The 26138-nt window shown below is 39.7% G+C and overlaps 1 protein-coding gene across 1 annotated transcript in view; it reads right to left on the bottom strand.

The window, feature by feature from the left end:
* TANGO6 (transport and golgi organization 6 homolog) overlaps positions 1–26138 on the bottom strand; it is a 193116-nt gene that overhangs the window by 95363 nt on the left and 71615 nt on the right. Inside the window, exons 13-14 of the mRNA XM_060650333.3 lie at positions 20481–20990; positions 17325–17382 (exon numbers count right to left, since the gene is read on the bottom strand). Coding sequence (XP_060506316.2) covers positions 17325–17382; positions 20481–20990 — 568 coding nt within the window. The remainder of the gene's footprint in view (positions 1–17324; positions 17383–20480; positions 20991–26138) is intronic.

Here is a 26138-nt window from a genome sequence, read left to right as displayed (position 1 = left end):
ACAACTAAGAGCCTGTGCTGACAGCTCAGAGCCTGGCCCCTGCTTCAGATTCTGTCTCCCTCTCTCTCTGTCCCTTCCTGCTCACGCTCTGTCTCTCTCTCTCACAGATAAATAAACATTAAAAAAACAACAACAACACAAGACAGTGTGGTTAATATGGCAGGTTTGGGGAAAACGACAGCACAGAGAAAGAGGAGTCAAAAAAGGGTGTGGGATGGGGGTGGGGCTTCCTGGAGAAGGGACAAGTGAGCTGTGCTGCAAAAGGTACTAGATTCTTCAAGTGAGAGCTATGACTGGGCCCAAGAGGTAACTGCACTCAGTGTGGGAAAAATTTAATAGATCTTTTAGACAGAACTACGATAGGCATCAACCTCCTATTTACACTCTTAGGGTAGATTCCCCAAAGAGAAATAACGGACTCCAAGGGCATAAACATTTTCAAAACTGAATTTCAAATATGTTCCCATTAGTTTCCCTACCAAGAGTGCTCAAGAGTGCATTGGGCAGTACTGGATTTTCTCTTTAAAATATGTGTGTGTGTGTGTGTGTGTGTGTGTGTGTGTGTGTGTGTGTGTTTTGTAAATGGCATAAAAAGTTACATTTAATTATTATTTTAACCTACCTTCTTTATTAGAAAAGTCAAATATTTTACCAAAATCTTATTATTTTTTCTCTACCATGAATTGCCTATTTATTTTTTTATCCATTTATCTACTAGAGATTTTTATTATATTGATCTCTATGAGCTCTTTATGTAGTTAAGGCATTGACTGTTGGCTTGTCATTTTTGTAAAAAAAAAACCACAGATTTACTGAAATATAATTCACATGCCATAAAATTCACAATTTAATGTGTATAATTCAGTAGTCTTTACTGTATTCACATGGTTGTGCAACCAATATCACTATTTAATTTCAGGACATTTTCATCACTCCAAAAAGAAATCTACCCTTTAGCAATCAGTTTCTTTTTCTACCCAGACTCCCCAGCTCTAGGCAACCTCAGATCTACTTTCTGTCTCTATAGAATGATGCTTGTCCTTTTTGCCACCAATTTTCCTGTAATCATATTTTGCGGTTTCATTAAGGTTATTTTTTACATAAGTGAGTTTTAAACTTTTAAGAGATCAAATTCATTAGTCTTTCCTTTTTGACTCCTCCATTGGAAACTATTGTCTCTCTGTGCTTCATTCTGCATTAATTTTTTTCCTTTCTACTTTGTGGTTCATTAATTCTCTCTTCAGCTGCATCTGTTGTAAAACCCATCCATTATGTTTTTAATTTTACTTATTCTTTTTTTTTTTTTAATTTTGTACTATGTTTATTTATTTTGAGAGAGAGAAACAGAGTGTGAGCAGGGCAGGAGCAGAGAGAGAGAGGGAGACACAGAATCTGAAGCAGGCTCCAGGCTCTGAGCGTCAGTACAGAGCCAGATGCGGGGCGTGAACCCACAAACTGAGATCATGACTTGAGCGAAGTCAGAAACCCAACCGACTGAGCAACCCAGGCGCCCCTACTTATTCTTTTTATTTTTAGACATTCTATTTGTCTTTTTCAAAATCTGCTATATCAGTTTTGATTGTTTCCAGTCTGTGAAGTTATTTTCAAGCTTATCTTGCATTTATTTTAATATACTAAGCGTGGTCAATTCATAGTTTATCTGTGACAATTCTAATATCTAAAATCTTCTTGGGACATTGTTTCCTTGTGCTTGGGTATTTTGTGACTACATACTGCTTATTATTCATAATGAAATGTAAAATAATTATTAATTAAATAATTATTATGGGTGAAGGGAATGGAGAGTTATTACTTAATGGCTACAGGATTTGGGGTGATGAAAATCTTTTAGAAACAGATAGCTATGACACAACATTGTGAATAAATATGGTTAAAATAGCAAATTTTATGTTATATATATTACCATAAAAACAATCTTATTATTAAAAAACTAAAAATAGGGGCGCCTGGGTGGCTCAGTCGGTTGTGTCAGACTTCGGCTCAGGTCATGATCTCGCGGTTCGTGAGTTCAAGCCCCGCATCAGGCTCTGTGCTGACCGCTCAGAGCCTGGAGCCTGTTTCAGATTCTGTGTCTCCCTCTCTCTGACCCTCTCCCGTTCATGCTCTGTCTCTCTCTGCCTCAAAAATAAATAAACGTTAAAAAAAAAATAAATTAAAAATAAAAAGTAAAAAGTAAAACTTATTGGGAGGGTTCTTTGGGGTCTGGGATAAAGGTGCCTTCCTCCACAGGAGATACAGTTTTGTTTCTGAAAGATATCCAAAGACATTACCAATGTAGACATTTTAAGCTCTGATTCCCTGCTTGAAATTTGTGGAATCCCATAATGCAAATCTGCAGAAGAGGTAGCCCATTCAGTGATTACAACCTCACAGGGACAGGTTTTCTTTCCTTACTGCTCTGCTTAGTGCCAAGACGATGCCTTCCCAGGCCCTTCTCATCCGCCTGAAGGTGTATTTATTTGGAGTCTAAGCATAAAGTTGGAGGTCTTCTATTCGACTCCCCACTTCAGGTTGGATTTGGGCTTTCATGTCTGCAACTTGCCCTTCAAAGCTTTGAAACTCACAGCTTAATTTCATCAAATGCCCGCAGGTCAAATGCAGGTTCTTACAGTCGTCAGTTTACCTTTCAGGATTTTGACTTAAGATGTTGGTTTGGGAAGTCTCTGTTTTCTTGTTAGCCCTCTAATGCTTTTTAGCTTTTTAAGTGTTTTAAATATGTTATCCTGCATAATAGTTGTTTTCAGCTGAGCTGTCTCATCATCATCAGAAATGGAACACAGAAATGTATTTTCTCCTAGATTTTGCCTGGACTGAATTTAAGATTTAATGTTTTAATTCACCTGACAAATGGGGTACATGCTGAGGTTTCTTTGTTATTAGTAATGGTTAGCATATCAAATATTCCAGTTATAAATTCTGGTATCCTAAAAAAAAAAAAAAAATCTTCACTACTGAGCCCCTCCTTTAAGGGGCTGTCTCAGAGCTTAACTTGGAGTTATCTTCACATTTTACAATCTTTGACCCACTGACCTAACTGATCCTCTCAGCAACCTAATAAGTGTTCCATGTCACAGCTCCTGATACATACTGCTGAAAGATCAAACATGCCGTGCCACCAGAGAATCACAGTTAAGAGCAGAGCAGGGTGCTTTATGAGCTGTCATTTTCCTTGTATGTCCTTGTCACAAACAGCATCTGGACAGACACATCCGGGTGGAATTTTGCTGCCGACTTAACTATTTGGTTGCTGAATTACAAGACAAGAGATAATGAACATACTCAATTTTATCTGATTAGTATTCTCTGACTTAATAATTTTCCAAACTGAACCACTTTATAAACTAAATATAGGAAAGTTACTATTACGGTCTGGTTTCTAAGCAACCATTTCATTAACAAAAGCCCCACTTGGGAAAAACATCTGTTTGTCAGTAAGGTTTCTGCTGTCATCATACAATTTCATGGTGAAAAAGCCATGGTCACCCTGTGCCTTAGTAATTCCTAGTTGTGAAAAGGTCAACAGGGGGTACTACAACAGAAGGAGCCATCTGTCTCGATTTGTGCTAGTCCCTGAACCTTGCTATCATGAAACGACTGTTTTCCTAAACAGCCACATAATTTAAAAATATTATCTTCTGATTATAAAAGCAATAAATGTTCATACTAATAAAGTGTGAAAAAATAAGAAAAAAAAAGGCATGAAGAAGAAAATAAAGATCACTCGACTTTGACACCACATTAGATCTCATTTGGAAAATGGATCCCACTGCTAAAAAAAAAATTATTTGAAAACCACTGGCCACAAATAACTCTTTATGGCTTTATCTTTTTCATCTGCAATTAGGATGTTTTTCATAATGGATAAAGGCTAAATGTTGAAACTGAATTCAGAGACTTGTAGAAATAGAGATTTGCTGTTGTTTTAAAAGCAGAACCTGGTTTTCACACGAAATCTTTAGAGGAGACTCAATGAAAGAGAAAAAAGCAGAGTCTTCTAGTTAGAGTGGGGCTGACTGGTGCTACCTCCTTCACTGACCCTAGGGTCCTGTAGAACACAGGCGTCCATGCGGTCCTCACTGTCTACAGGCTCCTCCCTGCCACAGTACCGTGGTTTTGCTGTTCCTTCAGTCTGGAACACTCTTTCCTGCCCCCTTTACTAGATTCATTCATAATCATCCCCCATATCTCAGCTTATGGGTCATTTTTCCCTCCCGCTCTCTGTCAGTAAAATGTCCCTAAGGCAGGCTCTCATATCACCATGTAATTTTTCTCCATAGCACCTGTCAAAGCCACATTTCACATTTGTTCATGTGATTACTGGATTACTACTTGCCCCCCACCATCTCCTCCCTGCATCAAATGTAAATTCATTGAAGGGAGGGAATCATTTTTTTTAGCAATGTAGTGAGCACAGTGCCTTTGCACATGGTAGATACTCGATAAATCTTTATGAATGAACGAATAAACGTTTTAAACCACTAAGAAAAAAAATCAATGGCCAAAGATATTTTACAATTATTTCTGCCCTTATCTAAAGTCAGGCTACCAATAATGGAAAATAGAAGTTGGACTTCAGGGCGCCTGGGTGGCTCAGTCAGTTGAGTGTCCAACTTCGGCTCAGGTCATGATCTCGCAGTTTGTGAGTTCAGCCCCACTTCAGGCTCTGTGCTGACAGCTCAGAGCCTGGAGCTGCTTTCGATTCTGTGTCTCCCTCTCTCTCTGTCTCTCCCCTGCTCATGCTGTTTCTCTCTCAAAAATAAATAAACATAAAAAAAAAAAAAAGAAGTTGGACATCAAGTGCAAACCTGCTTCTAAAACAGACTTCTCCTAAGAAAGCAAACTTTAGCAATCATGCCTTGGCAGGTGGACAGGAGGGATGACCTAATTAGGTCTCTGTAGCTCAGTGCCTGTGATCCATTCCTGAGGTTCAATTCATTCCCAACCTTCCAGCTTTTTCAAGCTGGCCTTATGGCCAGCAGACAGGCCATAAGGCCAGGAAAACTGAGTACAAAGGTCCAATGTAAGAATCTAATGATGAGTTGCCAAAACTCTACAGATACCATTTAAGTGCACTTTTTCCACCACCGCCCAAGATCTTGACATGACCAAAGAAGGATAAACTGATGCTTCAATCAGTTAAAAATGTTAAACTTATGACTCAGCAACAAAAGGAACTATGTCAGGGTTAATAAAAAAATATAATTGGGCTTATTAAGTGTGTGAACAGTTTCAAGGATCATTTTAATCACATCTGGTGAGATTAGGAATTTTAATTTGTATTTGAAATAAAGGGTAACATAGGCTGTCTGCTATTTAGTTTGGGAGAGAAAAGCAAGGGCAGGGTACCTCTCTAGCCACTACCTCAAAGCAGTTCTAGTAAAACAGATGGATTCCTTAGAGAGTCAAGTAATATCGTACTTAAACAGAAACCTAAAGAGGAACTCGCTATTTTACTTGTGAGTTCTATCACTGTTTTATCTTCTTTAACTCCCCTTCAAATTCCAACTTTACTAAAGACAGGGTGGCTCTAGGGCAAAATTGAAACAGCTGTTCTGCAGAGAAGGTACTTTCACCTTCTTAATAGCTTGTAAAGTAGACATCGAAACAACTGAGTCTTTATCCCAAGGTGTCTCACTACTGCCTTCTTGGTAGTGAATTCTACCTTTGTGACCACTGGCTTACATGAATAGGAGGTAAAACATTTGAAATGAACCCTGAAAACCAAGAAATTAAGAAGTATTTACTTGCTCAGCTGAAAATGTCAAGATCCACTGGTTCCATGGCTTAATTCACTGTCTGCGAGAGCAGAGGCCATGATGATTTAAGAAAGGTCAGAAAATGGAATGGAGACTATAAAGAACTTATCAAACTCAACACCCAAAGAACAAACAATCCAGTGAAGAAAGGGGCAAAAGACATGAATAGACACTTCTCCAAGGAAGACATCCAGATGGCCAACCGACACAAGAAAAAATGCTCAACATCACTCATAATCAGGGAAATACACATCAAAACCACAATGAGATACCACCTTACACCTGTCAGAATGGCTAACATTAACAATTCGGGCAATCACAGATGTTGGCGAGGATGCGGAGAAAGAGGATCTCTTTTGCATTGTTGGTGGCAATGCAAGCTGGTGCAGTCACTCTGGAAAACAGTATGGAGGTTCCTCAAAAAACTAAAAATAGGGGCGCCTGGGTGGCGCAGTCGGTTAAGCGTCCGACTTCAGCCAGGTCACGATCTCACGGTCCATGAGTTCGAGCCCCGCGTCAGGCTCTGGGCTGATGGCTCGGAGCCTGGAGCCTGTTTCCGATTCTGTGTCTCCCTCTCTCTCTGCCCCGCCCCCGTTCATGCTATGTCTCTCTCTGTCCCAAAAAAAAATAAAAAAAAAAAAAAAAAAAACGTTGAAAAAGAAAAAAAAAAAAACTAAAAATAGAACTACCCTATGACCCAGCAATTGCACTACTAGGCATTTATCCACGGGATACAGGTGTGCTGTTTTGAAGGGATATATGCACCCCCATGTTTATAGCAGCACTATCAACAATAGCCAAAGTATGGAAACAGCCCCAATGTCCATCAATGGATGAATGGATAAAGAAGATGTGGTATATAGATATACAATTGAGTATGACTCGGCAATCAAAAGAATGAGATCTTGCCATTTGCAACTACGTGGATGGAACTGGAGGGTATTATGCTAAGTGAAATTAGTCAGAGAAAGACAAAAATCATATGACTTCACTCATTTGAGGACTTTAAGAGACAAAACAGATGAACATAAGGGAAGGGAAACAAAAATAATATAAAAACAGGGAGGGGGACAAAACGTAAGAGACTCAAATATGGAGAACAAACTGAGGGTTACTGAAGGGGTTGTGGGAGGGCGGATGGGCTAAATGGGTAAGGGGCAGTAAGGAATCTACTCCTGAAATCACTGTTGCACTATATACTAATTTGGATGTAAATTTTAAAAAATAAAAAAGAAAATTAAAAAAAAAAAAAAAAGAAAGGGAATGGAGAGAGAAGGGGAGTAGAGACAGGTAGAATTTGGCTCTGGAGTTGATTCCAGTCTCCATCACTCACTGGTTGGCCTGGTAATGGCTTTCCCTGCACCCTCACCAACATCTGTGGTTGCCCGAGTTGTTAATGTTACCCATTCTGACAGGTGTGAGGTGGTATCTCATTGTGGTTTTAATTTGTATTTCCCTGATGATGAGTGATGTTGAGCATTTTTTTATGTGTCGGGTGGCCATCTGGATGTCTTCCTTGGAGAAGTGTCTATTCATGTCTTTTGCCCATTTCTTCACTGGGTTATTTGTTCTTGGGTGTTGGGTTTGATAAGTTTTTTATAGATTTTGGACACTAGCCCTTTATCTGACATGTCATTTGCAAATATCTTCTCCCATTCTGTTGGTTGCCTTTTAGTTTTGCTGACTGTTTCCTTCACTGTGCAGAAGCTTTTTGTTTTGATGAGGTCCCAATAGTTCATTTTTGCTTTTGTTTCCCTTGCCTCCAGAGACATGTTAAGTAAGAAGTTGCTGCGGCTGAGGTCAAAGAGGTTGTTGCCTGCTTTCTCCTCTAGGATTTTAATGGCTTCCTGTCTTATGTTTAGGTCTTTCATCCATTTTGAGTTTATTTTTGTGTATGGTGTAAGAAAGTGGTCCAGGTTCATTTTTCTGCATGTCACTGTCCAGTTTTCCCAGCACCATTTACTGAAGAGTCTGTCTTTATTCCATTGGATATTCTATACTCACCCCCCTCTTGACACCCTCCTGCCTCTACTTTTCCTTCAGGCTTGACTCCCTCACTCTACTCCCACACATCTCAACCTTGTCCATCCACCCTTCAGAGTCCAAGAAGCTCCATGAAAACTACTGTTCTGAATTTTTTTTATTAAAATTTTTTAAAAATATTTATTTATTTATTAAAAAAAATTTTTTTAACGTTTATTTTTGAGACAGAGAGAGACAGAGCATGAACAGGGGAGGGTCAGAGAGAGGGAGACACAGAATCTGAAACAGGCTCCAGGCTCTGAGCGGTCAGCACAGAGCCCGATGCAGGGCTCGAACTCACGGACTGTGAGATTGTGACCTGAGCCGAAGTCGGCCGCTTAACCGACTGAGCCACCCAGGCGCCCCCCCCAAAAAAATATTTATTTTTGACAGGGAGAGAGAGAGAGAGAGCAAGAGTCAGAGTGTGAGCAAGGGAGGGGCAGAAAGAGAGGCAGCCATAGAATCTGAAGCAGGCTCCAGGCTCCGAGCTGTCAGCACAGAGCGCAACACGGGGCTCGAACTCACGAGCTGTGAGATCATGACCTGAGCTGAAGTCGGATGCTTTAACCAACTGAGCCACCCAGGTGCCCCATACTATTCTGAACTTTTTAAGTTTATTATTTTATTTTTAAAAGTGCAGAATTCAGTGATTTTTAGTATATTTAAAAGGTTGTGCAATGATCACCAATATCTAATTCCAAAATATTTTCATCACTCGTATCCATTATCAGTCACTCCCCTTACCCCTCTCTTCCCCACCCTCTGGCAACCACTAATCTAGGTTTTCTATCTCTGTGGATTTGTCCATTCTGGACGTTTCATATAAATGGAATCATACAATGTGTGGCCTTATGTGTTGAGCTTCTTTCACTTAGCAGGTTTTCAAAGTTCATCCATTTGTAGTGTGAATCAGTACCTTATTCCTTTTTATTGGCAAATAATACTTCATTATGCAAGATATACCACATTTTATTTATCCATTCAGCAGGTGATGAATATTTAGGCTGTTTCTACTTTTTGGCTAGTATGAATAATGCTGCGATGAGCATTCATATATAAGCTTTTATACAGACATATGTTTTCATTTCTCTTGGGTATGTATCTAGAAGTGGAACTGGTGGGTCATATGGTAACTATGTTTGACTTTTTGAGAGCTGCCAGACTGCTTTCCAGAGCAGCTGTACTATTTTACAGTTTCCACCAGCCGTGTATGAGGGTTCCGATTTCTCCACAGCCTCATAATTTATATCATTTTAAAGGAAATTATTTTTAAATGTCACTTATTGGAGTCAGAAAAGCAACAAATGTCCAGAGTTCTGTACAGAAAGCTACATGTTTACCTGACCCACAATCTCTGATGATACAGCGATGAAACAGTCATGACCATCAGCAGGAAGAAAGGTAGGCAGTGTGAGGTCACACACTCAGATTCCACTAATGGAAGATGAATTTCAAAGATACACATAAAGAATGCTTAACAATAATACTGTACCCATTGCCAAATGGGCAAAGCCACACACACACACACACACACACACACACACGCATGCACGCTCGCACGCACGTGTGCGCGCACGCGAACATGAGTTCAGCACATTGTTATAGGAAGGGTTGATTTATAGTGAAACCATTTCCTATAAGCAGGCCCACTTCTATACCTAGGACCACCTGGGAACTCAGCCCTTGTACCTGGGCATGAGAACAGTGTGCTTCCTTGGATTAATCATTTTTCCCTGTGGCAACAGCATAGTTCTCAGAGCCAGACTCAAATTCTGATGTTGACACTTAGTATCTGTGTTACTTCGGGCCAGTTTCTTAATCTTTTTGAGTCTCAGTTCACTCATTTGTAAAATAGGGGTGATATGTAACTTGCAAGGTTGCTGTGACTGGCACATAATAGACACTAGTAAGTGGTAACTTCTATAATATTTACTTCCATTTCTCTTATATGGCAATTATCCAAGGCAATCTTAGGGAGTGAAAATAACCCTTGAAGTAGCCAGTACACCTTTTACTTACAGGTAAAAGTGCTAAACTGCTAAATATTCTGATGCAAATCTGAATGTTTCAATCCTCAATTGATAGAGGAAACCACAGGACAGATATTTGAAAAATGAGGCTAATGTAAAACTCAAGTGTTTTGGGTTTTGAAATGCAACCTGTAAATGGAGGAAGGGAGAGAGAGAAGGCATTATAAATTATATCACTGGGGCTGCAGCAAGATAAGGTACGGTAGACTGGGAATTCCTGAGAAATGGGTCTCCACCACCCTCCCGACTTTCGTGACTACAGGAAAGTCAATTATTCATTTATAAAAGGATGATCATATCTGCTTTTATTATATTTTGGGATTGTTGACACAATCAAAGGTTTCTAGATGATTAAGCATTATTCAATTTTTTAAAGTTTATTTATTTTTGAGAGAGACAAAGACAGCGTGAGTGGGGGAGGGGCAGAGACAGTGGGAGAGAGAGAATCCCAAGCAGGCTCCGTGCCATCAACACAGAGCCCGATGCAGGGCTCAAACTCAAGAAACCATGAGATCATGACCTGAGCCAGGTGCCCCAAGCATTATTCAATTATAATAAATACTATCGATAATCATAATATCTGTTTTTTTTTAAGTTTATTTTTAAAAGGGAGAGTGCACACAGGAGAGGGGCACAGAGAGAGAGAGAGAGAGACACCAAGGATCCAAAGCAGGCTCTGCACTAACAGCAGAGAGCCTGATACAGGGCTCAAACCCACCAACTGTGAGATCATGACCTGAGCTGAATGAAGTCAGATGCTTAACTGCCTGAACCATCCAGGTGCCCCTGTTTTTAATCTTAAAAAGCACAACAATAGAGCCAATTTCTACCATTATTTAAAAAGTTCCAAAGAAGTAACCAAGTGTACTGAAGGGAAAAAAAAAACAAAACATTTTTTGGAAGGTTTTTAGAAGATTTGGAAGCCATGAACAAGGTTCAAATTGCTTGCTAAGTAATCTTAGAAAAAAGACTTAAGCTATCTAAGTCTCAGAGTGTTTAGCTATAAAATGGGATTATCTCTCTTCATACCACAAAATTAACTCAAGGTGGATGGTAGACCTAAATGTAATTGTGAAAACTATAAAACTCATGAAGAAAACACAGAAGTAGATCTTCATTGTCTTGGGTTAGGCAGTGATTTCTTAGAAATGACACCAAAAATGCAAGCAATAAAGAGAAAAACTGGTAAGTTGGACTTTATCAAGAATAAACAGTTTTGTGCTTCAAATGACACCATTAGTAAGAGAAAAGACAACCCACAGAATGGCAGAAAATATCTGCAATTCATACATTTAATAAAGAACATGTTTCCAGAATATATAAAGAACTCTTATAACTCAATAATAAAAAGACAAACTATATCAGTTAAAAATGGGCAAAGAATCTATTCAGACATTTCTCCAAAGAAGATAAAGAATGTACAACAAGGGACACCTGAGTGGCTCAGTCGGTTACGTGTCCTGCTTCGGCTCAGGTCATGATCTCACAGTTTGTGGCTTTGAGCCCCGCATTGGGCTCTGTGCTGACAGCTGAAGCCTGCTTCAGATTCTATGTCTCCCTCTCTCTCTGCTCTTCCCCCACTCATGCTCTCTCTCTCTCAAAATTAAATAAACATTAAAAAATTAAAAAAAAAAAAGAAATGAATAACAAGCTCATAAAAAGATGCTCAACTTCATCAGCCATTAGGGAAATGCAAATCAAAACCACAATAAGATACCACTTCACACATAACTAAGATGGCTGTAATTAAAAAGACAGACAATAACAAATATTGGTGAGTATGTAGAAAAATTGGAACCCTCCTAAATCTCTGATGGGAAAGTAAAATGGTGCAGACACTTTGGAAAACAGTGTAGCAATTCCTCAAAATGTTAAACGTCGAGTTACTATATGACCCAGCGATTCTAAGTATAAACCTAGGAGAAATGAAATCATATGTCCACACAAAAACTTGTACATAAATGTTCATAACAGTGTTTGTTATTCATAAAAGCTGGAAAGTAAAAGCAACCCAAATATGACATCAACTTATGAATGGACAAACAAAATGTGGTTAATCTGTAGGGTGGAACATTATTCAGCCATAAAAAGGAATACGTACCAATCCACGCCACAACATGGATGAACCTCAAAAACATTATTCTAAGTGAAAGGAGCCAGACACAAGACCATACAATGTGTGACTCCATTTACATGTAACATCTCCAACAGGCAAATCCACAGAGATGAAAAGTAGTTTAGTGGTTCTCAGGGGCTAGGGGAAGTAGGAATGGAAATTCACTAATAATGGATATGGAGTCTCTTCTTGAGATGATGAAAAAGTTGTAGAACTGTATCTAGTTCTAGTAGTGATAGTTGTGCAACTCTCTAAATATAATAACAACATTGAACATTTTAAACTGGTGAATTTAGGTGTATAAATTACATCTCCAATAAAAAGTTTAAAAAGTGGGGATAATCTACTACCTAGAACTACTTCAAGAATTTACCCAGACAGCATATATGACAGACTATTTGTTAAAGGCTCATTTGTTAACTAGGTGGACGGGACAGGACATAAAAGCAATCTTCCCATTTCGAGGACATAAATGGAGATGATAAACTTCACAGGAACTGCATTCCAAATTTCAATGCCAGATCCAATTAGATGGTCCTTCAATGGATAGAATTATGTTCTGCTAATGGTTTCCCAACTTGCTTCACTTGACGTAGAAATCTGAGAATGAGATAGGGAGTTCGGCCTCTGACAAGTTAAGACTTGTAATCCCGCTCAGTTCGAAACTCAGTAAAAACAATTTCTATCCACCTCTCCCCCCAACACCCACCCGGCTTCCCGGCCTTTTGGTCTCCCTCCCCTTGTCTCTTTTGGCCAGAAATGAAAACTGTTCTCTGAGAGAAAGAGGCTAGAAGAGTTAGTGAGACCTGTTTGGGCATGTCAGGATATCCAGGTTGTCTCACTACACACACGGGTACACCTTCACCTCCCATGCTTGGCTCAGAGCCTAGGGTTTTGGTGTGTCTTTTTTTTGTTTTTCCTTTTTCTTTTTCAGTGAGTCTGGTAGTTTTACCCAAAGATCTTTCTGACACCGACAGGGATCAGTTGGATCTCTGAAATGCATCTGTCGCTGGTTGCTTTCAAAATGTCCTTTAAATAATTCAAAGTGACTGAGAGAATACGTGAGCAGATCCACAGGGTGATAAATAACTTGGCTATAATGTCTTCCTTGAAGAATACCACTTATTTATCATATTCATTATTGAACATCTATTGACCATTATTGAACTGAAGTGTGAAAAATACTCCAAATATTATGGGACCCTCAAGGACATATTTTAACTCCTATTTTGGAAAAAAAGACTTCCACTTTTTGCCTTATATATTTCCTGGTCAATTAAATGTTTTAAAACAATGAGAATGCATTAATTTGTGCAATTAATAATGATATACCAAAGAATTTTAAAAAAATATATAGATATACAAGGAATCCAAAAAGGAGAGACACTTAATGGCCACAGTCTAAGATTAGGTCTTCTACTTACTAAGGCTGGATTGCAACTCCAACGCAGCAATTTGGTATCTAATTCTCTGCCTGAATGACTCGCTACTAAGTACCACCTGGGAGCAGCTGCTGTGAGAATCATCAACCATCACTTTCTCAGTAGCACCACAAGGAGAGGCAGACCATCTTTCATAAAATTAAACTTTAACTCATAGGGAATTTAGTTCTCAGACTGTTGTGATGGACAGATAATACACACACCAATAGTTCTTACATCAGGTATCAATAAGGATCTGTTGAATGAAGAAGTTTAATTCCCCTCTGCTCTGTGCTCAGACTGCACAGTTGGTGAAAAATTACAAAGGAAATACAACTTACCAACAAATTAAGCAAAAGAAAGATTGTAATTTTCACATGGAGACATTTAGGCAGGTTAGAAAAGGAAAACTTAAAGACATGGATGGATGTGGACGTGAGCAAGTGCGTGTATACACACACACACACACACACACACACACACACACACACGCTCCCCACAACGAAATGCTACTCAAACCACAGCCACACACCCCTTGTACTGCATGTTTACAAGGGGGCTGGTCTTGTCTGACTGGGAATCCAGAATGGCTTGGTTCCTGGAGTGCTTTGTATGTAGGCAAAAGGCATTGGCAATGCAGGTGGGAAAATTCAGCTCTTTCTTTTCTTAATGGGAAATTCACCTAAGGCCTTGGCCGTTAAATGCATGTTACAAACACCAAAACATCAATTAATTCAAACTTGTCCATTGTGGGGAGCTGAGAACAGAAATTACACCTCTACCTCCCATGTTCTTCATCACCAAATTAGCTACTAACTGATTAGCACACCAATTAAAATTACTAAAAACAAACATAAAACCAACAGTTGTGATTTTTATAGCAGACCCTAGAGGCTAATGAGCTCAATGGGTTAATCAGCCAAGAAGCTTGTTCCAAACAGCAAAGTTGCCACATAAGAATGACATACCTCCTCTTCCCCCCAAAACCCTGTCCTAAAAAAAAAAAAAAAAAAAATCAAGAAACAACAGTATTATAGCTCCTTGAGAAAAGTACTGAATGACTTATTTTCTGAGACTTATTAATTATAGGTATTTGAGGTTCCTGCTTCATTGATTTACTATTTCCATAATTACCATTCATCGTCATGTGACTTCCTGAGCCCCAGGCTTATCTCAATTCTGAGCCTTCTTGCCCATTGACCTATAGATAGTTACCTTCTCTCTTGACACCCTCTACTCTTTTGGCTTCTGCTCTCACCTGTTTGACCTCTTTGGGTGGTTCTTTTGTCTCCTTGGAAGAATTTTCTTTTTGCTTTTTAACCTAGTCATGACAACTCACTGTTACAGTGTTTCGTATATAGCAGGCGCACAATAAATGTCTGCTGAATAAAGAATGAATTCCAAGGCTCTGAAAACTTCATTACTGGCTTCAATCCTCCACCTTTCCCTGCATTCATGCTCTTTGCTCTGTGACCTGGCAGCTTATCCCACTGAAGGGAACCAGTGTATTTCTCTCCCTCTTGACTTTTGGGTTGGGCCACGTTGACTTAGTGTAGCCAACAAATTGAGGGAGAAGTGATAGGATGCAGGTTCCAGCCTTAGACCTAAAAAGGCCTCTCAAGTTTGTTCTTGTTCTCTTACACTTCTGCCATGGGCCAGGGGTGTGGAGGCCACTGGGAGGCCACTGGGCCAGGGGTGACCAAGAATGGGCACAGCAAAGCTGCCACAGCCTGCCCGTAGAACCATCTAGCCAAGCCTGTCCTAGATCAGCTGAACCCTATCGGTCTACAGATGTGTGAGTGATAATAAATGATTGATGTTTTAAAGTACCGAGGGTGGGGGCAGTTTGTTACATAGCAGTAACTACCTGATAGAGTCTGCCTACTCAGACTTTAGATCTGAGAAGTTACATACATTACCACATTATTATCTAGCAATCTAACAGTAGAAGCAGCAGTAATAAGATGATGATGATAACACTAAAAGCATAACAGCTAAACCTATTTGGACACTTACTATGTGCTAGGCACTTTCAAGGTATTAACTCATTTAATCCTAATATTAATCTCCCTTCATAGACTTTTTATGATAAAATAGTTTTAGATTTATAGAATCATGGAGAAGATAGCCCAGAGAATTCTCATATTCCACACCCACTTGCCCCTATTATTAATTTTTGCATTAGCATGGTACATTTGTCACAATTAATAAACTAAGAATGACATTTTATTATCAACCAAAGTCCATAATTTCCTCAGATTCTCTCTGTTTCTTCTGAATGCCCTTTTTCTGTTCCAGGATCCTATCTACCACATTAGATTTAAATCATCGTACCTTCTTACTCTCTGACAGTTTTATTCCTTTTCTCCCCTTAAGAATTTTAATTATTTTTGGTAACAGCTTGAGATATAATTCACATATCATAAAATCTGCCAATTTAAAGTATACAATTCAATGGTTCCTACAATATAGTAGGAACACAGTTGTGCAACAATCACCACAATCAATTTTAGAATGTTTTCATCATCCCAAAAAGAAATCCTTACCCTTCAACTATTACCTCCCAACACTTTCCCCTTTCCTGCCAGCCCTAGGCAACTACTTATCTAGTGATCGATACATTTTCCTATTCTGCACATCTCATATAAGGGAACCATACACTATGCACTCTTTTGTGACTAACTTCTTCCACTTATAATGTTTTCAAGGTTCATCCCTGCTGTAACATATTTCACTACTTCCTTTTTTTAATGACTGGCTAATATTGCATTGTACAGATAAAGTATATTTTATCTACCTGTCAGTTGATGGATATTTGTATTGTGTTCATGTTTTGGCTATTATGAACACTGCTGCTATGAACATTCATGTACAAGTTTTTGTGCGGACATAAGTTTTCATTCCTCTTGAGTATATACCTAGAAGAAATGCTGCGTCAAGTGGTGACTCTATGTTTATCTTTTTGACAAACTGCAAGACTGTTTTCCAAATTAGCTATGCCATTTTACATTTCCATTTAGCCCTCTTTCTACAAATATGAAATTGAAACCCAAAAGGATCAAGTAATTTGCCCAAGTCCATATAGCTGAGCAGCACAGGAATGGAGGTGCACCCAGGTGGTCTGTCCCAGAGTCCTAGCTCTTGACGATTATACTCCACTGGTGAAGCCAAGAGAAGCCAAAAGATAACCAATCTTCTCACCATTTCTGATTCTCACTCTTCTAGGAAGGATGCCTATTCTCTACATCCTGTTGAAGAAGCCTCTCTCTAGACTTGGAATCCACAAATTAATGGAGGTGGGGAGAACAACAAAATTTGTTGTTGCCATAACAACAAATTATGGCAAAAAAATATTTCAATGAGGGGCGCCTGGGTGGCTCAGTCAGTTAAGCGTCTGACTTCGGCTCAGGCATGATCTCACAGTTTGTGGGTTGAAGCCCCGCGTTGGGCTCTGTGCTGACAGCTTGGGTTCTGTGTCTCCCTCTCTCTCTGCCCCTCCCCTGCTCATGCTCTCTCTCTCTCAAAAATAAAATAAACATTTAAAAAAGTGTTTAAAAAACATTTCAATGAAAAATTGGTATATATTCTGAAATTCTTTTAAATTAAAGGGAAAGCAATGGTGCATACTAGCAGTAGTCAGGTACAAAAAGGTTAAGGTAATGAGAGTTCATGCATGAGCCATTCTTTACTTCCTTGAATGAGAAGAAATGGGTTTTAATCTACAGAATGACAAAGACTTCCTCATCACTATCAGACACTGAAGCTCTGTTGGAACCCTTAGGAAACCATCCAGGAACATTATTATTATGACTTAAATTGAGTCCTAGCTAGGAGACAGGGAGATGAACAAAAGGACCAGCAGTCTTGTGGTTCCATGACTTTAGAGATTTTGTGCAAACATATATGCCACAATCTTTGGTCCACAGACTCAGAGTCCTTTAAACCAGGACTAACTTACCCTGAATAGCAGACAGATATACAAAGGTGTCTTCATGCTCCAAGTTCTCCAAGAATATCTGCAACCACAAAATAAAGGAGTGATATGATTTGCAAAGAAAAAACAAGACATAAGTGACCCTTATGGCAGCCTCAAAAGAATAAATGCTTTTCTTCTTGTTTGTCTTGGCCAGACATTTGTCTGACTTGAGAATCTTGTAGGGAAGATGGTGTATATGTTTGAAGACCCATTTTTACAATAGCTATAAAAGAGTACCAGTTAGAGGGAGACACTTCTTGAAGTGGCCAAGTATATATCAGAAGTAGGCACGGAAACCAAGATCTGGAAGAAGAATCCTCAACGTTTGCTCCACTACAGGCCATGGTGGGCAATACTCTCACATGTGACACGACAGACTACCAGTCATGAAACACAAGATGCCAAGTGTGGGGTTATGTCCAATTGATGGCATATTTGCTCTAATTTCATCCTTTTCCCTTGCATTCAGAAAGTATACGGAAATGCAAGTGACAGAGAGATGTTACTGAGATAACCCTGAATCTGTTCTAATTTATTTCTTTAAATCTTTTGCACATTTCGGCACTTCAGTTGACGTTAGTTACAAATTGTCTTCAACAGATTGTCTCACAATTGAGGAACGCACTGGGGTGTCAACTGCAGAGAGTACTTAAGCTTATGAAGAAGATAAGACAGTGACATATTAAGTTTAGGCCCTAATATGAGGGCCAGAGAAACACAGCAGCCATATGCCCATTTTTTTCCTGCTTGGGAGTCTAGGGGAAGGACGGGGGTATCTGTTCCACATTTAGTGATGCATCGTTTGCTGGCACAGTGAGTCTTGATACCAACTTGATGCTGCTGGTCCCCACATCTGCAGCATGTTAGGGAGAGCCGAAAATTAGTTTAATTGGAAAGAGGGCCAGGTTGGAAGGGGTGGGATCATGTAGGGAGTAAAGGAAGCTTAATCCAGGGTAGTGGCCATGAGAATAAAGAAGAAGAGAGAGAGAGGTATTTGACAGACTTCTTGGAAAAAGAATTGACAGGACCTGACCAATCATGCACAGAAGATGAAGGCTAAATAAGTTCAAGAAAATTCCAAAGACGTTCATAGCATTCACCATCTATTTGGTGTATGAAGGGATATCTTTGGTGATTGATTACTCAAAGGAGATACATAATTTGAGGCTTACAGTAATATTTTAATGGCAGCAAATCCTTGGCACATTAACAGGCCTTGGTTTTCTCACCTTAAAATGGGGATAATACCAATATTGCAGGTGTTGTGAGGACTAGAGACAATGTCTGAAAGGTATAGGACCAGGCTCAATAAACAGTGGTTATTATTATTATACTATTGATTCTAACACTTCAGTGACTAGAGATAAATGTTTTCAATCAGAATTATAACTCTTAATCTAATGGCTAAAGAATATGAAAGAGATGATAATTATGATGGGGAACCTTTTTTAGATGCTCATTGTGTGCTTATCTCTATAATTAGTGCTTTACGCAGACTTTTTTTTTCAAGGTGTCAGCAGGCTCATTCATTCCCTCTAACATATATATATATATATATATATATATATATATACACACACATATACATATATATATATATACACATATACATATATATATATATATATGTAAATGTATTCATTCATTCATTCATTTTAAGTAAGCTCTATGCCCAACATGGAGCTTGAATTCACAACCCCTGAGATCAAAGGTTGCCCGCTCAACCAACTGAGCCAGCTAGGTATCCATACATGACTATTTTATTTTAAATTTTAAATATTTTTCCTTCTTTCCTTTTGTTTCTTTTTTCAGGTTTTATTTTTATTTTGGGGGTGCCTGGGTGGCTTGGTCGGTTAAGCGTCTAACTCTTGATTTTGGCTCAGGTCATGATCTCATGGTTTGGGGGTTGAAACCCTGTGTCAGGCTTCACACTGACAGCTTGGGATTCTTTCTCTCTCTCTCTCTCTGTCTCTGCCCCTCGCCCACTCAGTCATGCTCTCTCTCTCTCAGATAATAAACTTAAAAAAAGAATTTCTTTTCAAGTAATCTTTATACCCAATATAGGGCTCAAACTCACAACTCCAAGCTCAAGAGTTACATGCTCAACAGACTGAGCCAGTCCAGGTGCCCCTAAATCTTTCAACATAAGGTGGGTCCTACTGTGATTACCCTCACTTTACAGATGTAGAAACTGAGGGGGAGGGGGTGCATGGGTGGCTCATTCGGTTAAGCCTCTGACTCTTGATTTCGCCTCAGGTCACAATCTCATGTTCACAAGATCCAGCCCTGTGTCTGGCTGTGCACTGACAGCACAGAACCTGCTTGGGATTCTCATTCTCCCTCTCTCTCTGCCCTTCCCCCTTGAAAAATAAATACACAGATGTAGAAATTGAGGTTCAGAAATTTTAAATGACTTGTCCAAGAAAATGATCTGGGATTGGATCAGTAGTCTCTAGACTCTTTGCTCTTAATCTCTAACCCATACTGAGGTCAGGAAAATTACCACAAAAGGGAAAAGATCCCCAACCAAGTATACATTTTCTCCCACATACATCTCTCGTGTACAGAACAGGCTCTTCACTGTGATGGAGGGAGAAGGCAGGAGTGAGGGGAGCCAGTTCTGCACAATTCCCCTACAAAGGGGGCCCAGAAAAAACAGGTGGCTTCTCTGGGAATTTGCTCATGCTCTGCCTTCCCCTTTTCTTTCCTGTTCAAGCTCAGCTGAGTGGTCTCAGGTGGTTATCTAAGTCTTTCCTGTGTCTACATCTTGCCTCCTCAGAACAATTACAATTTCCCTAAAGGTGGTCCAGGGCAGGGGCGTCTGGGTGGCTCAGGTGGTTAAGCGTCCAACTCTCAGTTTCAGCTCAGGTCATGATCTCGCGGTTTCATGAGTTCGAGCACCACATTGGGCTCTGTGCTGACAGTGCAGGGCCTGGTTGGGATTCTTTCTCTCTCCTCCTCTCTCTCTGCCCCTACCCTGCTCACACTGTCTGTCTCTCTCAAAATAAATGAATAAACTTGAAGAAAATTAAAACAAAAAAACCCAGGTTGTCCAGGGCAGTGCTTGGTACATAGTCAAGGCTCCCAGAAAGCTGCCCCACTCTGCGTGCATCTGTTTTCCCAGTATGTTCTACTTACCTTGAGAAGCTTCTCTTGCATCTCAAGGGCTTTTGCTTCTCTCTGCTCTATCCAGCAGGAAAGAGTTCGCAGGGCAGCAGCCCGCGTTGGAATCTGAGGATCATAAGCTGATAAAATAACCTCCTGGAGCTGGTCTGTGGTGATGCTTCCAGACTTGTGGTTTGTAGTAGTTCTGGACGCACTGACCTCCTGAGCAATGGGTGGAGTGTGAGATTTCAGGCCCATTTGCCTGGATTTCTCCTGGCTTTGCTGTTGTTCGAGGTCAGACCCATTACTGTTCTTTTCATGACTGGTTTGTTGCTGTTCTTCTATTTTCCCTTCTGGATCCTTTCTGTTCAGGGTACTTTGGGCAGCCACACTGACAGCATCAGTGGAAAACGCCCCATGGGTCGAGATGGTGATGCGGAGATCGGCAGCGAGCTCTTGGATGACAGGGTCAGGGTACACGTTGGAGACCTTTTCCAACAAAGGCAGCAATTGCTTCAGGACAGCGAAATCACCTGACTTCAACTACAAAATGAAAGAACAAATGCCAAACCCAAATCAATATAGCAGATGTTAATAATGCCTAAGCACAAGGGAACATATTCTGAGTAAGATCTTATTCATGGTGTAATCAGCATAGTCTAGCACTCAGTAACTATTGTTGAATAATTATAGCTAACACTTATTAAATACCGTGTGCAGGTATTTTTCTGAGTTAAAAATAAACTAGTGATGTACATGATTACACTTAATTTTTAGTGGGAATTTAGTGGGAACCTGGTGGGAAAAACATGATTATCCCATGGTTTTAATTTGCATTAGCCAGACTACCAGTGCTATTAAGATCCTTTCATGTTTTTTGGCTGTCTGCATTGCTTTTTTCTGTTAACACCCTGTTTACATCCTTTGGACCCACTTACCTGTTAGACTGTTTGTCTCTACAGCTATTCTCACCATCTCAGGTTTTAGTACCCAGACATATGGTAAAATTATTTTCCAGATTATTATATTTTGACTTTTATTATCTTTTTTACTGCATTGTTGTACTTTTAACTTCTATGTACCTTTTGCTATAAAAGATGAGTTAATATTAGCAACTTAGTGCCTGACACATAGTAAGTGCTATGTAAATGCTTTAAAAAGAAATACAATAAAAAATACGCACATATTCATATCCCTATAATCTAGTTATGATTATTATCTATATTATAAATGGGGGAAATGAGGCACAGAACAGTTAAATAATATGTACAAGGTCACACAACCGGAAGATGGTGAGATATGAATTCAGTAGGTCTGGCTCCAGAGTCCACACTCTTACCCAATACCCTACAGAGTCTCACTTGAACAAATAAAGCAGTTTTTAAAAAAAAAATTTTTTTTAACGTTTATTTATTTTTGAGACAGAGAGAGACAGAGCATGAACCGGGGAGGGTCAGAGAGAGAGGGAGACACAGAATCTGAAACAGGCTCCAGGCTCTGAGCGGTCAGCACAGAGCCCGACGCGGGGCTCAAACACACGGACCATGAGATCATGATCTGAGCCGAAGTCGGACGCTTAACCGACCAAGCCACCCAGGTGCCCCTAAAGCAGTTTTTTTTTTAAATGTTTATCTGTTTTTGAGAGAGAGAGAGAGAGCATGCATGAGAGTGTGAGGAGGGGCAAAGAGAGAGGGAGACAGAGGATCCAAAGCGGGCTCCGCACTGACAGCAGAGAGCCCCACACGGGGCTCAAACCCACAAACTGTGAGATCATGACCTGACCTGAAGTCAGACACTTACCTGACTGAGCCACCCAGGCACCCACAACTAAAGGAGTTCTTAACTACATTTTCTAAAGTGGCTGGTCAGCATACAAAGGCATCATAGGTCTGGAAGGTATCGAGACAATAATTGGCAAGAGGGAATTTTTCCTAGAAAGTGAGAGTGAAAATTACATAAGATTTTATTCTCTCCTGCAGCTTTGTTCTATAATGCCATATGCCTTACTAGGAAAAGTGTATGTGCAGGCAGTAGAGAAATGAGAATCAGTGAGAATCTTTTTCTCTTTGAAAACACTAGAAACATTATCATATGAGGCTTCATGAGCCCTTGATATTTGAAAACCTTGCAAGTCTTAAAATCCTTTTTAGAACAAGGCAGGGTATTTATTACTAACTCATTCACTCGTTTCATTACCCAACCAACCAATCAACCAACTGTCTGTGTAAGATCTATATAATATTCTCATTTAAACTCTAAGTCTGCAGAACTGTTACTGTTTATTTTCCCCATCACTTTCCTTCCAAGTAAATAAAAACTTGAGGTTTATGTCAGGTTTGTACCTATAGAATTTCACCACACACACCCCTCAGATTCCTTTGTTTAAACATCAGGAACTCTACAAAATTGACAGAAGGTAAAATTTCTAGCTTTGCAGAGTATGTTAACCTATCTGCATGTGTACGACAACTGACTACTGCATTGTTACTATATCTTAAAGGGAGAAGAGGATATGTATGTCCAGAATAAAAATTATGTTATCTGAGTAAAAGTTCAATTTTATCAGGAATCTGTAGAACTGGGAGAGATATTTTAGTAATAGACAGTGATAGATATTTAGATAATTTTGTGAGTATTACCATTATGCTAGACTTCAGCTCGTGCCTCTGTAGCATTATGGGCATTTGTTTTTTCTTTAAGTGTCTGAAATGGGAAAATCTATTTATAGCAGGAGTGTATGGCCTCTTTTTCATTTCTATTGTACACAACAATTACTTCTTAAAAAAAAAAAAAAAGAGGGGTGCCTGGGTGGCTCAGTCGGTTAAGCGGCCGACTTTGGCTCAGGTCATGATCTTGCAGTCTGTGAGTTCGAGCCCCGCGTCAGGCTCTGTGTTGACCACTCAGAGCCTGGAGCCTGTTTCAGATTCTGTGTCTCCCTCTCTCTGACCCTCCCCCGTTCATGCTCTGTCTCTCTCTGTCTCAAAAATAAATAAACGTTAAAAAAAAATTAAAAAAAAAAAAGATAACTAGACCAATGCAACAAAATAGAGAAACCAGAAAGAGACCTATATAAATATAGTCAATTGATTTCTTTTAAGTTTATTTTTTTAATTTAAGCACAGTTGCCACACAATGTTACATTAGTTTCAGGTGTGCAACACAGTGATTCCAATATAATCAACTGATCTCTGCCAAAGAAGGCAAGTCAACACAATGGAGAAAAGACAGATTTTCAACAAATGGTGCTGGAACAACTAGACATTCATGTAAAAAAAAATGAATTTAGACACTGACCTTACACTATCACAAAAATTAGAGAGAGAGAGAGACAGAGCACGAGTAGGGGAGGGGTAGAGACAGAGAGAGGGAGACACAAAGTCTGAAGTAGGCTCCAGACTCCGAGCTGTCAGCACAGAGCCCAATCCGGGGCTCGAACTTACAAACCACGAGATGATGACCTGAGCCGAAACCGTGAGTCAGTGGCTTAACCGACTGAACCACCCAGGTGCTCCTAAATGGATCATAGATTTAAATGTAAAACGCAAACTATTAAATTCCTACGAGAGAAGAGAAAATCTAGATAACCTTGGGTATGGCACTGACTTTTCTGATAAAATACTAAAGAAAAAAGTCCATTAGAGAAATAAGTGATAAGCTAGATTTCACCAAAATTTAAAATTTTTTCAACTTTTACTCTGCAAAAGACAATGTCAAGAGAAAGAGCAGACAAGCCACAGACTAAGGGGAAATATCTGCAGAAAGACACAGCTGATAAAGGACAGTGATCCAAAATACACTAAGAACTCTTAAAACTTAACAATAAGAAAACACGCAAGCAACCCAATTTACAAATGGGCAAAAGAGCTGAACAGACCCTTCGCCAAAGAAGATACATACACATACAGCATATGAAGAGATGCTCAGCATCATATGCCATCAGAGAATTGCAAATTAAAATGAGATACCATTATATACCTATTAAAATGACTAAAATCCAAAACACTGACAACAGCACAGCTGGTGAGGATGTGGGGCAAGAGGAACTCTCATTCATTGTTGGTGGGAATGCAAAATGGTACAGTCACTTTTGCAAGACAGTTTGGCAGTTTCTTACAAAACTAAACATACTCTTACCATATGTTCCAGCAACTGATCTCCTTGGTATTTACCCAAATGACATGAAAACTTCTGCCCATACAAAAACCTACACATAGATGTTTATAGCAGCTTTATTCATAATTGCCAAAACTTGGAGGGAACCAAATGTCCTCCAGTAGGTGAATGGATAAATAGATTGTGGTACATCCAGACCATGGAATATTATTCAGCACTAAAAAGAAATGAGCTATCAAACCCGACATACATGGAAGAAACTTAAATGCCTATTACTGAGTGAAAGAAGCCAGTATGGAAAGGCTACACAGTATATGATTCCAAGTAAGTTACATTCTGGAAAAGGCAAAACTGTGGAAACAGTAAAGAGATCAGTGGTTGTCAGGGGCTGAGGGAAGAGAAGGGTGAAGAGGCAGAGCACAAAGAATTTTAAAGGCAGTGAAACTATTGTGTAAACAATATCATAATAATAGATGCGTGTCATTACACATTTGTCAAAACCCGTAGAAGTGTTCAGCACCAAGAGTAAACCGTAATGTAAACTGTAGGCCATGAGTGATAATGTGTCAATGCAGAATCAAAGACGTAATAAATGGATCACACCAGGGCAGAATGCTGATAGTGGGGGAAGCCGTACTCTCTGGGGCAGAAGGTCTATGGGAAATCTGTGTAATTCCTGCTCAATTTTGCTGTGCACCTAAAACTGCTCTAAAAAAGAGTCTATTAATAAAATACCCAACCAACTTTTCTTCCAGTTTTCAAGCTTCTTAGTCATTGTTGGATTCATCTTATTTGAGCGAGTAACTTCCCTAATCACCATAGGCGTAGGTGGATTCTGAATCAAATAGTTTACAAGGCAATTAAAGTTATGCATTCCTTCAGTTTCATAAGCCTACAGATTTCCCACTATGAGAATAATTAGGGAAATCTAAGACTACAGGTGCCAACTATTTTGTTCATAGATGTTCAAAAAAATGTTGAGGTATAAAGTAATATTCACTTAATTGATAGATGAGAAAACGGAACCACTAAGTAATTATTAATAATTTTTCAAGGGTCACCGGAGGCCATATCAAAGTTGAGAATTAAACATAAAGCCCTCATTTCTACTCCTGTCACTGCTTCTCATCACAGATCTCATATCCAGACTTCAAAATTCTGTGTAGAAGGCCTGAGGCCTGAAGGAGCAGCCCGCAGGTGAGTGACAGATTCCTTTATCTGGCTGCCTCTCTTCCAGGATCTCTGGAAGGCTTCAGGAGTGGAATGGGCAGAGCTCTGTCAGCCCACCTCTATGATTTATTTCAGGGCGTCAAGAGTGAACCAGTTAGATGGTGAGTTGTTCTGAATTTCTGCAAGCTTTCAAATTTAAGAACTGGGGAATGGACTGGCAGGGGTGGGATTGGGGGTATGGAGTGGTGGGAGGGAGCACACCTGCTAAGGGAAGCATATGAGGACCAAAGTGACAGCCAGAGGACAGCATGCATACACTGAAAAAGCCCCACAGGAGGCTTTACAAAGCTAGCCTAAGGGGCATACGTCTCCTCATCCGGCCTTACTCTGCTCCAGTGAGAATCACTA

Source organism: Panthera onca, chromosome E2 (genome assembly GCF_046562875.1).
Source record: "Panthera onca isolate mPanOnc1 chromosome E2, mPanOnc1 haplotype 2, whole genome shotgun sequence".
NCBI classification, from domain to species: domain Eukaryota; kingdom Metazoa; phylum Chordata; class Mammalia; order Carnivora; family Felidae; genus Panthera; species Panthera onca.
The sequence above is the reverse complement of the archived record's forward strand: the minus strand, read 5'-3'. Positions and strand labels throughout refer to the sequence as shown.